Below are 17,047 nucleotides of genomic sequence, written 5' to 3'. Positions count from 1 at the left end.
ATGTACACAGTGTCTCCACCAGCAGAATAGTGAGTGCAGCTCTGGAGTATAATACAGGATGTAACTCGGGATCAGTACAGGATAAGTAATGTAATGTATGTACACAGTGACTCCACCAGCAGAATAGTGAGTGCAGCTCTGGAGTATAATACAGGATGTAACTCAGGATAAGTAATGTATGTACATAGTGACTCCACCAGCAGAATAGTGAGTGCAGCTCTGGAGTATAATACTGACTTATCAATGTTATAAGATTATTTTAATTAACGATCTGGGGCAACAAAACCCTCTTGCGTGAAAAGGAAATTATAAAGAATTGAGACCGTATTTGGGTTTTAATTTTCCCTCAGACTAATGATTTCTCATCATCGGAGACGAGTGCAGGTAGGGAAGACGGTCGGAATGATTTTATCAGTGAGTTCTTATTTTCCGCCATAAACACGTTTTATTTGTATCATCTGAAATATTGACGTCTTCAGCCTCCTCATTGTATAGTGACGAGTTATTTGACTTACCAATTGATTTTGGGGCAGATTTATTCGGACTGATATTTTACACACCAGTCCCTAATATAAAGAGTGCTGGGGTAAGATGCGCACATCTCTTAATATTAGGCGCATCTGCGACTTTGATTCATTTGCGACTTTTCTACGTCAGAAACAGCAGAAAAGTTAAGAAACTCCACCTAGTGTTTAATTCCTTACCATTTTCAATATCTCTGCTTGCGGTCAGCAAATAAGAACATGCTGTGTCTTCTTGCAGAGGCTGAAAAACCCATCATGACATAATAAGGGTATGTTCACACGGCCGTTTTCTGGCCGTAAACGGCCGAAAAATCGGTAGCAGAACGCCTCCAAACATCTGCCCATTGATTTTAATCGGAAAACGGCGTTCTGTTCCGACGGAGCGTTTTTCGCAGGTTTTTTTTACGCTTAAAAAAAACAGCCGCGAAAAAGAGGTGCAGGTCACTTCTTGGGACGTTTTTGGAGGCGTTTTTCATTGACTCTATCGAAAAAAGCTCCAAAAAGGGGTTCACCTCTGTAGGATATGAGGGTCTCTATGACATTAGGGGGTTAAGCTCTGAAGGATATGAGGGTCTCTATGACATTAGGGGGTTCATCCCTGTAGAATATGAGGGTCTCTATGACATTAGGGGGTTCATCTCTGTAGAATATGAGGGTCTCTATGACATAAAGGGGTTCACCTCTGTAGAATATGAGGGTCTCTATGACATTAGGGGGTTCATCTCTGTAGAATATGAGGGTCTCTGAACATTAGGGGGTTCACCTCTCTAGGATAGGAGGGTCTCTTTACATTAGGGGGTTCACTTCTAGAATATGACGGTCTCTATGACATTAGGGGGTTCATCTCTGTAGAATATGACGGTCTCTATGACATTAGGGGGTCATCTCTGTAGAATATGACGGTCTCTATGACATTAGGGGGTTCATCTCTGTAGAATATGAGGGTCTCTATGACATTAGGGGGTTCATCTCTGTAGGATATGAGGGTCTCTATGACATTAGGGGGTTCATCCCTGTAGAATATGAGGGTCTCTGACATTAGGGGGTTCATCTCTGTAGGATATGAGGGTCTCTATGACATTAGGAGGTTAAGCTCTAGAATATGAGGGTCTCTATGACATTAGAGGGTTCATCTCTGTAGGATATGAGGGTCTCTATGACATTAGGGGGTTCACTCTGTAGGATATGAGGGTCTCTATGACATTAGGGGGTTCACCTCTGTAGGATATGAGGGTCTCTATGACATTAGGGGGTTCATCTCTGTAGGATATGAGGGTCTCTATGACATTAGAGGGTCCCCTGTGTGAGGGAGCAGTTTGTGCTGTGTCAGGATTTACCTGAAGCTTCTCCCCTCCTCCTCCTCCGTCCCGGGCGATGCTGGAACATATTTCGCCGGCCTGGAGAACATTCTCCGCCCGCCGTCCGCCCCTCCCCGCTGTTTTGTGTTTTGTCAGGCGACAGATCTGCAGTTCTGTGTGAGGGACAAAATTCTGTAATAACCGGGGATGGAGAGCGGATTTACCCCCGATAGCGGAATATTCTCAGCCGCTGCGACCTGGTGAGGAGCAAAACCTGGGAGTTCACCAAGGAAAGGACGCGGAAATACAACAGCCGGAGGTAACTGACGTGTCCGCATGAAGCAGAGCTGTACAGATAATGTAGTAGATATTACCTGCAGTCCTATGTAACACCACAGATAACACAGTGTTAACTCTCTGAGTACAGATAATGTAGTAGATGTTACCTGCAGTCCTATGTAACACCACAGATAACACAGTGATAACTCTCTGAGTACAGATAATATAGTAGTGTTACTTGCAGTCCTATGTAACACCACAGATAACACAGTGACAACTCTCTGAGTACAGATAATGTAGTAGATGTTACCTGCAGTCCTATGTAACACCACAGATAACACAGTGATAACTCTCTGATTACAGATAATGTAGTAGTGTTACCTGCAGTCCTATGTAACACCACAGATAACACAGTGATAACTCTGAGTACAGATAATGTAGTAGTTGTTACCTGCAGTCCTATGTAACACCACAGATAACACAGTGATAACGCTCAAATTGTGGGGACTATAACTCCCAGCATTTCTGACCAAGAGGTTCAGGCCACACACTCAAATTCTATGTATTTACCTTGTGGTAAATCCATAGGGGCAGTATTATAGTAGTTATATTCTTGTATATAGGGAGCAGTATATAGTAGTTATATTCTTGTATATAGGGGCAGTATTATAGCAGTTATATTCTTGTATATAGGGCAGTATTATAGTAGTTATATTCTTGTATATAGGGAGGCAGTATTATAGTAGTTATATTCTTGTATATAGGAGCCGTATTATAGTAGTTATATTCTTGTATATAGTGGCAGAATTATAGTAGTTATATTCTTGCATATAGGAGCAGTATTATAGTAGTTATATTCTTGTATATAGGGGGTAGTATTATAGTAGTTATATTGTTGTATATAGGAGCAGTATTATAGTAGTTATATTCTTGTATATAGGGGTAGTATTATAGTAGTTATATTCTTGTATATAGGAGCAGTATTATAGTAGTTATATTCTTGTATATAGGAGCAGTATTATAGTAGTTATATTCTTATATATAGGGGCAGTATTATAGTAGTTATATTCTTGTATATAGGGGGCAGTATTATAGTAGTTATATTCTTGTATATAGGGGCAGTATTATAGTAGTTATATTCTTGTATATAGGAGCAGTATTATAGTAGTTATATTCTTGTATATAGGAGCAGTATTATAGTAGTTATATTCTTGTATATAGGAGCAGTATTATATTAGTTATATTCTTGTATATAGGGGGCAGTATTATAGTAGTTATATTCTTGTATATAGGGGCAGTATTATAGTAGTTATATTCTTGTATATAGGGGCAGGATTATAGTAGTTATATTCTTGTATATAGGAGCAGTATTATAGTAGTTATATTCTTGTATATAGGAGGCAGTATTATAGTATTTATATTCTTGTATATAGGGGGCAGTATTATAGTAGTTATATTCTTGTATATAGGGGGCAGTATTATAGTAGTTATATCTTGTATATAGGAGCAGTATTAGGGCGGGTCACACGTGGCGGAATTTCACTGAAATTCCGCTGCGGACACTCCGCAGCGTTAATCCGCAGCGGAGCCGTTTGTCCATTGACTTACACTTTAATTTAGCAGTGTTCGTTTAGACTAAGCGTAAAATTCCGCTGCGGAGCATAGGCTGCGGAGCGGAATTTGGTGTCGCCAGCATGCTCTGTCTGTTGCGGAGCAGTGGCGGACTGGTTGCGGACTCATGGCGGAATTTCTCCATTGACTTCAATGGAGAGTCAAATTCCGCAATGAAGTCCGCAGATCTTATGTGTGCTGCGGAGCGTATTGTTTTTACTACCATGACATTTCTTCATTCTGGCTGGACCTATGTATTTCTAGGTCTACAGCCAGACTGAGGAAGTCAATGGGGCTCCCGTAATGACGGGAGCGTTGCTAGGAGACGTCTGTAAAATAGTCACTGTACAGGGTGCTGAAAGAGTTACGCGATCGGCAGTACTGTTTCTGCACCCGGGACAGTGACTACCGATCTCAATATACATGTATCTGTAAAAAAAATATAAGTTCATACTTACCGAGAACTCCCTGCGTCTGTCTCCAGTCCGGCCTCCCAGGATGACGTTTCAGTGTAAGTGACGGCTGCAGCCAATCACAGGCCAAGCACAGGCTGCAGTGGTCACATGGACTGGAGCGTCATCCAGGGAGGTCGGGCTGGATGCCGAAAGAGGGACGCGTCACCAAGACAACTTGCGGTAAGTATGAATTTCTTTGACTTTCACTAGGAAAGTGCTGTCCCTTCTCTCTATCCTGCACTGAATAGGGAGAAGGGAAGCACTTTTCCTGCAGTCCGCAGCGGCCAGTCCGCATCAATTTCCTGCACATTTTGTGCAGATCCGCAGCAGAATCTGCACGCAGTTTCTGTGCGGCATTGATGCGGACAGTTGCGGAGGAAATCCGCCACGTGTGGTCATGCCCTAATAGTAGTTATATTCTTGTATATAGGGAGCAGTATATAGTCGTTATATTCTTGATATAGGAGCAGTATTATAGTAGTTATATTCTTGTATATAGGGGGCAGTATTATATTAGTTATATTCTTGTATATAGGGGACAGTAGTATAGTAGTTATATTCTTGTATATAGGGGCAGTATTATAGTAGTTATATTCTTTATATAGGGGCAGTATTATAGTAGTTATATTCTTGTATATAGGGGGCAGTATTATAGTAGTTATATTCTTGTATATAGGGGCAGTATTATAGTAGTTATATCTTGTATATAGGAGCAGTATTATAGTAGTTATATTCTTGTATATAGGGGGCAGTATTATAGTAGTTATATTCTTGTATATAGGAGGCAGTATTATAGTAGTTATATTCTTGTATATAGGGGCAGTATTATAGTAGTTATATTCTTGTATATAGGAGCAGTATTATAGTAGTTATATTCTTGTATATAGGGGGCAGTATTATAGTAGTTATATTCTTGTATATAGGAGGCAGTATTATAGTAGTTATATTCTTGTATATAGGAGCAGTATTATAGTAGTTATATATTGTATATAGGGGGCAGTATTATAGTAAATATATTCTTGTATATAGGGAGCAGTATTATAGTAGTTATCTTCTTGTATATAGGGGGGCAGTATTATAGTAGTTATATTCTTGTATATAGGAGCATTATTATAGGTAGTTATATTCTTGTATATAGGGGGCAGTATTATAGTAGTTATATTCTTGTATATAGGGAGCAGTATTATAGTAGTTATATTCTTGTGTATAGGAGCAGTATATTATAGTAGTTATATTCTTGTATATAGGGTGCAGTATTATAGTAGTTATATTCTTGTATATAGGGGACAGTATTATAGTAGTTATATTCTTGTATATAGGAGCAGTATTATAGTAGTTATTCTTGTATATAGGGGGCAGTATTATAGTAGTTATATTCTTGTATATAGGGAGCAGTATTATTAGTAGTTATATTCTTGTGTATAGGAGCAGTATATTATAGTAGTTATATTCTTGTATATAGGGTTCAGTATTATAGTAGTTTATTCTTGTATATAGGGTTCAGTATTATAGTAGTTATATTCTTGTATATAGGGGCAGTATTATAGTAAATATATTCTTGTATATAGGGAGCAGTATTATAGTAGTTATCTTCTTGTATATAGGGGGGCAGTATTATAGTAGTTATATTCTTGTATATAGGAGCAGTATTATAGTAGTTATATTCTTGTATATAGGGGGCAGTATTATAGTAGTTATATTCTTGTATATAGGGAGCAGTATTATAGTAGTTATATTCTTGTGTATAGGGGCAGTATTATAGTAGTTATATTCTTGTATATAGGGGGCAGTATTATAGTAGTTATATTCTTGTATATAGGAGCATTATTATACTAGTTATATTCTTGTATATAGGGGCAGTATTATAGTAGTTATATTCTTGTATATAGGGGGCAGTATTATAGTAGTTATATTCTTGTATATAGGGTGCAGTATTATAGTAGTTATATTCTTGTATATAGGGGCAGTATTATAGTAGTTAGATTCTTGTATATAGGAGCAGTATTATAGTAGTTATTATTCTTGTATATAGGAGGCAGTATTATAGTAGTTATATTTTGTTATATAGGGCAGTATTTATAGTAGTTATATTCTTGTATATAGGGGGCAGTATTATAGTGGTTATATTCTTGTATATAGGAGCAGTATTATAGTAATTATATTCTTGTATATAGGAGCAGTATTATAGTAGTTATATTCTTGTATATAGGGGGCAGTATTATAGTAGTTATATTCTTGTATATAGGGGCAGTATTATAGTATTTATATTCTTGTATATAGGGGCAGTATTATAGTAGTTATATTCTTGTATATAGTAGCAGTATTATAGTAGTTATATTCTTGTATATAGGGGGCAGTATTATAGTAGTTCTATTCTTGTATATAGGAGCAGTATTATAGTAGTTATATTCTTGTATATAGGGGCAGTATTATAGTAGTTCTATTTCTTGTATATAGGGGCAGTATTATAGTAGTTATATTCTTGTATATAGGGGCAGTATTATAGTAGTTATATTCTTGTATATAGGGGCAGTATTATAGTAGTTATATTCTTGTATATAGTAGCAGTATTATAGTAGTTATATTCTTGTATATAGGGGCAGTATTATAGTAGTTATATTCTTGTATATAGGGGGCAGTATTATAGTAGTTCTATTCTTGTATATAGGGCAGTATTATAGTAGTTATATTCTTGTATATAGGGGCAGTATTATAGTAGTTATATTCTTGTATATAGGGGCAGTATTATAGTAGTTATATTCTTGTATATAGTAGCAGTATTATAGTAGTTATATTCTTGTATATAGGGGGCAGTATTATAGTTTATATTCTTGTATATAGGGGGCAGTATTATAGTAGTTATATCTTGTATATAGGAGCAGTATTATAGTAGTTATATTCCTGTATATAGGAGCAGTATTATAATAGTTATATTCTTGTATATAGGAGCAGTATTATAGTATTTATATTCTTGTATAAAGGGGCAGTATTATAGTAGTTATATTCTTGTATATAGGAGCAGTATATAGTAGTTATATTCTTGTATAAAGGGGGCAGTATTATAGTAGTTATATTCTTGTATATAGGAGCAGTATTATAGTAGTTATATTCTTGTATATAGGGGCAGTATTATAGTAGTTATATTCTTGTATATAGGAGCAGTATTATAGTAGTTATGTTCTTGTATATAGGGAGCAGTATTATAGTAGTTATATTCTTGTATATAGAGGGCAGTATTATAGTAGTTATATTCTTGTATATAGGAGCAGTATTATAGTAGTTATATTCTTGTATATAGGAGGCAGTATTATAGTAGTTATATTCTTGTATATAGGAGGCAGTATTATAGTAGTTATATTCTTGTATACTGGGGGCAGTATTAGGCTGGGTTCACACGTGGCGGAATTCACTTAAATTCCGCTGCGGACACTCCGCAGCGTTAATCCGCAGCGGTGCCGTTTGTCCATTGACTTACACTTTAATTTAGCAGTGTTCGTTTAGACGAGGCGTAAAATTCCGCTGCGGAGCATAGGCTGCGGAGCGGAATTTGGTGTCCGCAGCATGCTCTGTCTGTTGCGGAGCAGTGGCGGACTCATGGCGGAATTTCTCCATTGACTTCAATGGAGAGTCAAATTCCGCAATGAAGTCCGCAGCTGTCATGCAGATCTTATGTGTGCTGCGGAGCGTATTGGTTTTACTACCATGACATTTCTTCATTCTGGCTGGACCTATGTATTTTCTAGGTCTACAGCCAGACTGAAGAAGTCAATGGGGCTCCCGTATGACGGGAGCGTTGCTAGGAGACGTCTGTAAATAGTCACTGTCCAGGGTGCTGAAAGAGTTAAGCGATCGGCAGTAACTGTTTCTGCACCCTGGACAGTGACTACCGATCCCAATATACATGTATCTGTAAAAAAATATATAAGTTCATACTTACCGAGAACTCCCTGCGTCTGTCTCCAGTCCGGCCTCCCAGGATGACGTTTCAGTCTAAGTGACAGCTGCAGCCAATCACAGGCCAAGCACAGGCTGCAGCGGTCACATGGACTGGCGCGTCATCCAGGGAGGTCGGGCTGGATGCCGAAAGAGGGACGCGTCACCAAGACAACGGCCGGTAGTATGAAAATCGTTTACTTTCACTAGGGAAAGTGCTGTCCCTTCTCTCTATCCTGCACTGATAGGGAGAAGGGAAGCACTTTTCCCGCAGTCCGCAGCAGCTAGTCCGCATCAATGTACTGCACATTTTGTGCAGATCCGCAGCAGAATCTGCAACGCAGATTCTGTGCGGCATTGATGCGGACAGTTGCGGAGGAAATCCGCCACGTGTGGTCATGCCCTTATAGTAGTATTATTCTTGTATATTAGGGGCAGTATTATAGTAGTTATATTCTTGTATATAAGGGCAGTATTATAGTAGTTATATTCTTGTATATAGGAGCAGTATTATAGTAGTCATATTCTTGTATATAGGAGCAGTATTATAGTAGTTATATTCTTGTATATAGGGGGCAGTATTATAGTAGTTATATTCTTGTATATAGGGGACAGTATTATAGTAGTTATATTCTTGTATATAGGGAGCAGTATTATAGTAGTTATATTCTTGTATATAGGAGCAGTATTATAGTAGTTATATTCTTGTATATAGGAGCATTATTATAGTAGTTATATTCTTGTATAAGGGGACAGTATTATAGTAGTTATATTCTTGTATATAGGGAGCAGTATTATAGTAGTTATATTCTTGTATATAGGGGGCAGTATTATAGTAGTTATATTCTTGTATATAGGAGCAGTATTATAGTAGTTATATTCTTGTATATAGGAGCAGTATTATAGTAGTTATATTCTTGTATATAGGAGCAGTATTATAGTAGTTATATTCTTGTATATAGGGGGCAGTATTATAGTAGTTATATTCTTGTATATAGGGGCAGTATTATAGTAGTTATATTCTTGTATTAGGAGCAGTATTATAGTAGTTATATCCTTGTATATAGGAGCAGTATTATAGTAGTTATATTCTTGTATAGGGGGCAGTATTATAGTAGTTAGATTCTTGTATATAAGGGCAGTATTGCAGTAGTTATATTCTTGTATATAGGGGGCAGTATTATAGTAGTTATATTCTTGTATATAGGAGCAGTATTATAGTAGTTATATTCTTGTATATAGGAGCAGTATATAGTAGTTATATTCTTGTATATAGGAGGCAGTATTATAGTAGTTATATTCTTGTATATAGGAGGCAGTATTATAGTAGTTATTTCTTGTATATAGGAGGCAGTATTATAGTAGTTATATTCTTGTATATAGGAGGCAGTATTATAGTAGTTATATTCTTGTATATAGGGGCAGTATTATAGTAGTTATATTCTTGTATATAGGAGCAGTATTATAGTAGTTATATTCTTGTATATAGGGGCAGTATTATAGTAGTTATATTCTTGTATATAGGAGCAGTATTATAGTAGTTATATTCTTGTATATAGGGGCAGTATTATAGTAGTTATATTCTTGTATATAGGAGCAGTATTATAGTAGTTATATTCTTGTATATAGGAGCAGTATTATAGTAGTTATATTCTGTGTGTATAGGAGCAGTATTATAGTAGTTATATTCTTGTATATAGGAGCAGTATTATAGTAGTTATATTCTTGTATATAGGGGCAGTATTATAGTAGTTATATTCTTGTATATAGGAGCAGTATTATAGTAGTTTATATCTTGTATATAGGAGCAGTATTATAGTAGTTATATTCTTGTGTATAGGAGCAGTATTATAGTAGTTATATTCTTGTATATAGGAGCAGTATTATAGTAGTTTATATTCTTGTATATAGGGGGCAGTATTATAGTAGTTTATTCTTGTATATAGGAGCAGTATTATAGTAGTTATTTCTTGTATATAAGGGCAGTATTATAGTAGTTATATTCTTGTATATAAGGGCAGTATTGCAGTAGTTATATTCTTGTATATAGGGGGGCAGTATTATAGTAGTTATATTCTTGTATATAGGAGCAGTATTATAGTAGTTATATTCTTGTATATAGGAGCAGTATTATAGTAGTTATATTCTTGTATATAGGAGGCAGTATTATAGTAGTTATATTCTTGTATATAGGAGGCAGTATTATAGTAGTTATATTCTTGTATATAGGGGCAGTATTATAGTAGTTATATTCTTGTATATAGGAGCAGTATTATAGTAGTATATTCTTGTATATAGGGGCAGTATTATAGTAGTTATATTCTTGTATATAGGAGCAGTATTATAGTAGTTATATTCTTGTATATAGGGGCAGTATTATAGTAGTTATATCTTGTATATAGGAGCAGTATTATAGTAGTTATATTCTTGTATATAGGAGCAGTATTATAGTAGTTATATTCTTGTGTATAGGAGCAGTATTATAGTAGTTATATTCTTGTATATAGGAGCAGTATTATAGTAGTTATATTCTTGTATATAGGGGCAGTATTATAGTAGTTATATTCTTGTATATAGGAGCAGTATTATAGTAGTTCAATTCTTGTATATAGGAGCAGTATTATAGTAGTTCAATTCTTGTATATAGAGAGCAGGATTATTGTAGTTATATTCTTGTATATAGGAGCAGGATTATAGTAGTTATATTCTTGTATATAGGAGCAGTATTATAGTAGTTATATTCTTGTATATAGGAGCAGTATTATAGTAGTTATATTCTTGTGTATAGGAGCAGTATTATAGTAGTTATATTCTTGTATATAGGAGCAGTATTATAGTAGTTATATTCTTGTATATAGGGGGCAGTATTATAGTAGTTATATTCTTGTATATAGGAGCAGTATTATAGTAGTTATATTCTTGTATATAAGGGCAGTATTATAGTAGTTATATTCTTGTATATAGGAGCAGTATTATAGTAGTTATATTCTTGTATATAAGGGCAGTATTATAGTAGTTATATTCTTGTATATAGGGGCCAGTATTATAGTAGTTATATTCTTGTATATAGGAGCAGTATTATAGTAGTTATATTCTTGTATATAGGAGGCAGTATTATAGTAGTTATATTCTTGTATATAGGGGCAGTATTATAGTAGTTATATTCTTGTATATAGGAGCAGTATTATAGTAGTTATATTCTTGTATATAAGGGCAGTATTATAGTAGTTATATTCTTGTATAGGGGCAGTATTATAATAGTTATATTCTTGTATATAGGAGGCAGTATATAGTAGTTATATTCTTGTATATAGGGCAGTATTATAGTAGTTATATTCTTGTATATGGAGGGCAGTATTATAGTAGTTATAGTCTTGTATATAGGGGCAGTATTATAGTAGTTATATTCTTGTATATAGGGAGCAGTATTATAGTAGTTATATTCTTGTATATAGGAGCAGTATTATAGTAGTTATATTCTTGTATATAGGAGCAGTATTATAGTAGTTATATTCTTGTATATAGGAGCAGTATTATAGTAGTTATATTCTTGTATATAGGAGCAGTATTATAGTAGTTATATTCTTGTATATAGGGGCAGTATTATAGTAGTTATATTCTTGTATATAGGAGCAGTATTATAGTAGTTATATTCTTGTATATAGGAGCAGTATTATAGTAGTTATATTCTTGTATATAGGGGCAGTATTATAGTAGTTATATTCTTGTATATGGAGCAGTATTATAGTAGTTATATTCTTGTATATAGGAGCAGTATTATAGTAGTTATGCTCTTGTATATAGGGGGCAGTATTATAGTAGTTATATTCTTGTATATAGGAGCAGTATTATAGTAGTTATATTCTTGTATATAGGGGCAGTATTATAGTAGTTATATTCTTGTATATAGGAGCAGTATTATAGTAGTTATATTCTTGTATATAAGGGGCAGTATATTCTGATGTTTTTGTCATATAATAAATATTTCTATGCTGGGTCTTATTTATTGATACTGCAGGTGGGGAGGTTGCTGTTTGTCATTCCTATAGTGGGGTCTCGCGTTGGGGTCTCGCTCCCTCTGAGGGTGTCTTGTAATGATCATATCTCCACCAGGGTTGTTACCTCGTTATTATGTAATGTTGTAAGATAATAAGACTTGTGAGAGATAAACATCTGGTGCTATAAATATGTGGAGCAGCGCCCCATAAAATAATTTGCTGTAAATATAAATTTTTGCGTTTTTGTCCTTTGCTAATTTTGTTCATCTGTTTAATAGTTATATCTTTTTCTGGGAAAGCTGGGTGACAATATGGCCATGATTGCATTTAACACAGACCATGGATATAACCGCATCACTAGGATAATGTGCCATTCAGGGCTGTTGGAAAGCTGGGTGACCGTCCCTGTGGAAGCTTCAAGGACATTGTTTAAAGTTGTCGCCCGGCTATCCAAGTAACAGCGTGGACCTGTCAGACGGCAGAGTGTTTTTCGTTGCAGGTTTCTAGGTGGAGCGGACATGTTTGGGGCGTGTTGGGGTGTGAGTGGTGCTATATCAGGTGGACACGTTGTCAGGATTTTTCACATTGCGCTGCTGATTCTGGATGGAGTCTGACGCTTCTAATTGTCATGTTACCAGATTGTGTTTAGCAGAGGCTCATCTGTAGCCGGAGGAGGTGTAATCTGTGATGTCACTAAGAGGAGGCACTCAGTGTCTCATGCCTCAGAAATGTAACACGTATTTGGAGAAAATACAACCTCCAAGTGAAATGCTCTCAGGATTCCCGGTTTCTTCTATGTTCATCCAGTCCTATCTAATGTAATAAAATCTTATGCACTGAAAATCCAGGAGAATTATTCACATCCGCTAAGATCTATACTGCAGCGGCTCAAAACTTTAGTAAATCGTCAATTTGGAACACCATAATAATACATATTTAATGTGTAATAACTTTACATATACTTACATTTTCTTGTGCTTGAGTCCCATCATATCTTATACTCCAGTCACATCCAGAGCTGCAGCCAATAGGGGTCTGGAAAGGTTCATAGCGTTCTGGAGGGGGCAGAGGGTTCTGGAGGGGGCAGAGGGTTCTGGAGGGAAGACAGAGGGTTCTGGAGGAGGGGACAGAGGGGTCTGGAGGAGGGGACAGAGGGGTCTGGAGGAGGGGACAGAGGGGTCTGGAGGAGGGGACAGAGGGGTCTGGAGGAGGGGACAGAGGGGTCTGGAGGAGGGGACAGAGGGGTCTGGAGGAGGGGACAGAGGGGTCTGGAGGAGGGGACAGAGGGGTCTGGAGGAGGGGACAGAGGGGTCTGGAGAAGGGGACAGAGGGGTCTGGAGGGGGACAGAGGAGTCTGAAAGGAGGGGACAGGGGTCTGGACGAGGGGTCTGCAGGGGATAGAGGGGTCTGGAGGGGGATAGAGGGGTCTGGAGGGGGATAGAGGGGTCTGGAGGAGGGGGACAGAGGGGTCTGGAGGAGGGGGACAGAGGAGTCTGAAAGGAGGGGACAGAGGGGTCTGAAAGGAGGAGACAGAGGGGTCTGTAATAAAAATGCTCAGCCTGATCCCATGTTAATGGTGGAGTTGGGAGAAGTGGCTGTCCGTAGAAGGATCTTTCAACCAACGGTATGGCCGGATTTATTGTGTCGTTTTATTTGTGTTTGTCTGTGTGTTAATGTTTGTTTAGGTCTGTGAATGTCTATGTGTATCTCACAACCGTCCTATTTATTCTGCGAAACTGAACTCAAAGGGGGCACGGCCTATACCAATGTACACAAAAGGGGCTTCTCAGGGCGGTCAGTGTGTAGTTGTGTGTAATTGTGTAGTTTTGTACTTTGTGTTTGTAGTTGTGTGTCTGTAGTTGTGTGTGTAGCTTATGTAGGTGTGTGTGTGTGTTTGTGGTGTAGTTGTGTAGGTGTCTGTGTGTAGTTGTGTGTCTGTAGTTGTGTAGGTGTCTGAGTTTAGTTGTGTGTGTGAAGTTGTGTAGGTGTCTGTGTGTAGTTTGTAGGGGTGTGTGTGTGTGTGTGTGTGTGTGTGTGTGTGTGTGTAGTTGTGTCTGTGTGTAGTTGTGTGTCTGTAGTTGTGTGTGTAGGTGTCTGTGTGTAGTTTTGTGCCTGTAGTTGTGTAGGTGTGTGTGTCTGTAGTTGTGTAGGTGTCTGTAGTTGTGTAGGTGTCTGTGTGTAGTTGAGTGTTGTTGTTTCTTTGTATGTGGTGTTGTGTCTGTAGTTGTGTGTCTGTAGTTGTGTAGGTGTCTGTGTGTAGTTGTGTAGGTGTCTGTATGTAGTTGTGTGTCTGTAGTTGTGTAGGTGTCTGTGTGTAGTTGAGTGTTGTTGTTTCTTTGTATGTGGTGTTGTGTCTTTGTGTTGTGTGTTTGTGTACTTTGTATGTAGCTGTGTGTGGTTTATTACTGTTATTACTTTTTATTGTTGTGCACTTTCTTTTGCCGCTTGTGTCGTCATCTCCCGTCCTGTGGTCGTGCGCCAGAGATAGAAATAAAATCAGGGCATCGCTGTATGAGAGGGCGGCATGGCGGAGCCTCCTGGGTGAGATGTGGCACTGGTGGGTGCTGGGTGACCCCACAGAGCGGCAGGTTGAGAGCTTTCAGAGAATGAAGGGGGAGATTTCTGAAATAAAAGACCTTGTGTCGTCCCCTCTCATATTCTCCCATTTCTTAGTGTTCTCTGTGTCTGGGAAAGCTGAGTGATTACCATTATGGCTGACATTACAGCTCCCACATTGTCACCCAGCTTTTCTAGACTCCTAAATAGCAAAAATTCCTACTCATGTGGAGATGAGAGCAGGGGTTGTACTGCTGCAAAACTCAATGTGTTGTACAGGTGTCTGGGAAAGCTGGGTGACAGACGCCGTCCCTCCTGAGGGGGCTGTATTGGCAGTGATTTGGGATGTATGATTCAGGGAGATGGTTTCAGGGTGGGACGTTCATTATACTGTTATTATGGTTCAGTGGTCACGTCACATCTGTAGACCTCATCGGCTGACATATTTTACTCTCCCCTGTAATTAATGACTCGCGTTTCACGCCTTGATACCGGGCTAATAACAGCGTTTGCTCGTCAGCTGCGTTATTTATAGCACCGATGCCAGTCTTCTCCCTGGTTCCATATTTTGGTGTCATCAGCTTAGTGACAAGGGTGAAATCCTGAATCCTCAATTTCTGCTGTGCCCAACACAGATCTGTCTGTCCCAGCTAAACTTTCTGCAGAAACAGAGCCAGAGACAGCAGAGTCTTGTCCAAGGGGGGCACCCAACTTCCATGATGACCTCCTGTGGCCTGTTTGTTTAGGAATAACGCCCCCCCCCCCCCCCAAAACCTTACTAACAGAATTTTTTTTTTCAATTCCTCAGTAATCTACATACATTATATGACTTATCCTATACTGATCCTGTATTATACTCCAGAGCTGCACTCACTATTCTGCTGGTGGAGTCACTGTGTACATACATTACATTACTTATCCTGTACTGATCCTGAGTTATATCCTGTATTATACTCCGGAGCTACACTCACTATTCTGCTGGTGGAGTCACTGTGTACATACATTACTTATCCTGTACTGATCCTGAGTTACATCCTGTATTATACTCCAGAGCTGCACTCACTATTCTGCTGGTGCAGTAACTGTGTACATACATTACATTACTTATCCTGTACTGATCCCAAGTTATATCCTATATTATACTCCAGAGCTGTACTCACTATTCTACTGGTGTAATCACTGTGTACATACATTACATTACTTATCCTGTACTGATCCTGAGTTACATCCTGTATTATACTCCAGAGCTGCACTCACTATTCTGCTGGTGGAGTCATTGTGTACATACATTACATTACTTATCCTGTACTGATCCTGAGTTACATCCTGTATTATACTCCAGAGCTGCACTCACTATTCTCCTGGGGGAGTCACTGTGTACATACATTACATTACTTATCCTGTACTAATCCTGAGTTACATCCTGTATTATACTCCGGAGCTGCACTCACTATTCTGCTGGTGGAGTCACTGTACATATATTACATTACTTATCCTGTACTGATCCTGAGTTACATCCTGTATTATACTCCAGAGCTGCACTCACTATTCTGCTGGTGGAGTCACTGTGTACATACATTACATTACTTAACCTGTACTGATCCTGAGTTACATCCTGTATTATACTCCAGAGCTGCACTCACTAGTCTGCTGGTGGAGTCACTGTGTACATACATTACATTACTTATCCTGTACTGATCCTGAGTTACATCCTGTATTATACTCCAGAGCTGCACTCACTATTCTGCTGGTGGAGTCACTGTGTACATACATTACATTACTTATCCTGTACTGATCCTGAGTTACATCCTGTATTATACTCCAGAGCTGCACTCACTATTCTGCTGGTGGAGTCACTGTGTACATACATTACATTACTTATCCTGTACTGATCCTGAGTTACATCCTGTATTATACTCCAGAGCTGTACTCACTATTCTGCTGGTGCAGTAACTGTGTACATACATTACATTACTTATCCTGTACTGATCCCAAGTTATATCCTATATTATACTCCAGAGCTGTACTCACTATTCTACTGGTGGAGTCACTGTGTACATACATTACATTACTTATCCTGTACTGATCCTGAGTTACACCCTGTATTATACTCCAGAGCTGCACTCACTATTCTGCTGGTGGAGTCACTGTGTACATACATTACATTACTTATCCTGTACTGATCCTGAGTTATATCCTGTATTATACTCCAGAGCTGCACTCACTATTCTGCTGGTGGAGTCACTGTGTACATACATTACATTACTTATCCTGTACTGATCCTGAGTTACATCCTGTATTATACTCCAGAGCTACACTCTCTATTCTGCTGGTGGAGTCACTGGGTACATACATTACTTATCCTGTACTGATCCTGAGTTACATCCTGTATT

The 17,047-nt window shown here is 38.0% G+C and overlaps 1 protein-coding gene across 4 annotated transcripts in view; it reads left to right on the top strand.

Moving 5' to 3' along the window:
• Positions 1-1,982: 1,982 nt before the first annotated feature.
• LOC142663569 (actin-binding LIM protein 1-like) overlaps positions 1,983-17,047 on the top strand; it is a 60,211-nt gene continuing 45,146 nt past the window's right edge. For 3 of the 4 annotated variants that reach the window (XM_075842318.1, XM_075842316.1, XM_075842319.1), the window contains exon 1: positions 13,644-13,722. In XM_075842318.1, coding sequence (XP_075698433.1) covers positions 13,666-13,722 — 57 coding nt within the window. In that variant the 5' untranslated portion in view covers positions 13,644-13,665. Of the gene's footprint in view, positions 2,142-13,643; positions 13,723-17,047 lie in introns of those variants that run through there. The other variant, XM_075842317.1, reaches the window with a different exon arrangement.

This window comes from Rhinoderma darwinii, chromosome 11 (genome assembly GCF_050947455.1).
Source record: "Rhinoderma darwinii isolate aRhiDar2 chromosome 11, aRhiDar2.hap1, whole genome shotgun sequence".
Lineage (NCBI taxonomy): Eukaryota > Metazoa > Chordata > Amphibia > Anura > Rhinodermatidae > Rhinoderma > Rhinoderma darwinii.
Note: the sequence above shows the minus strand (reverse complement) of the source record. Positions and strands in the feature narration are given on the sequence as shown.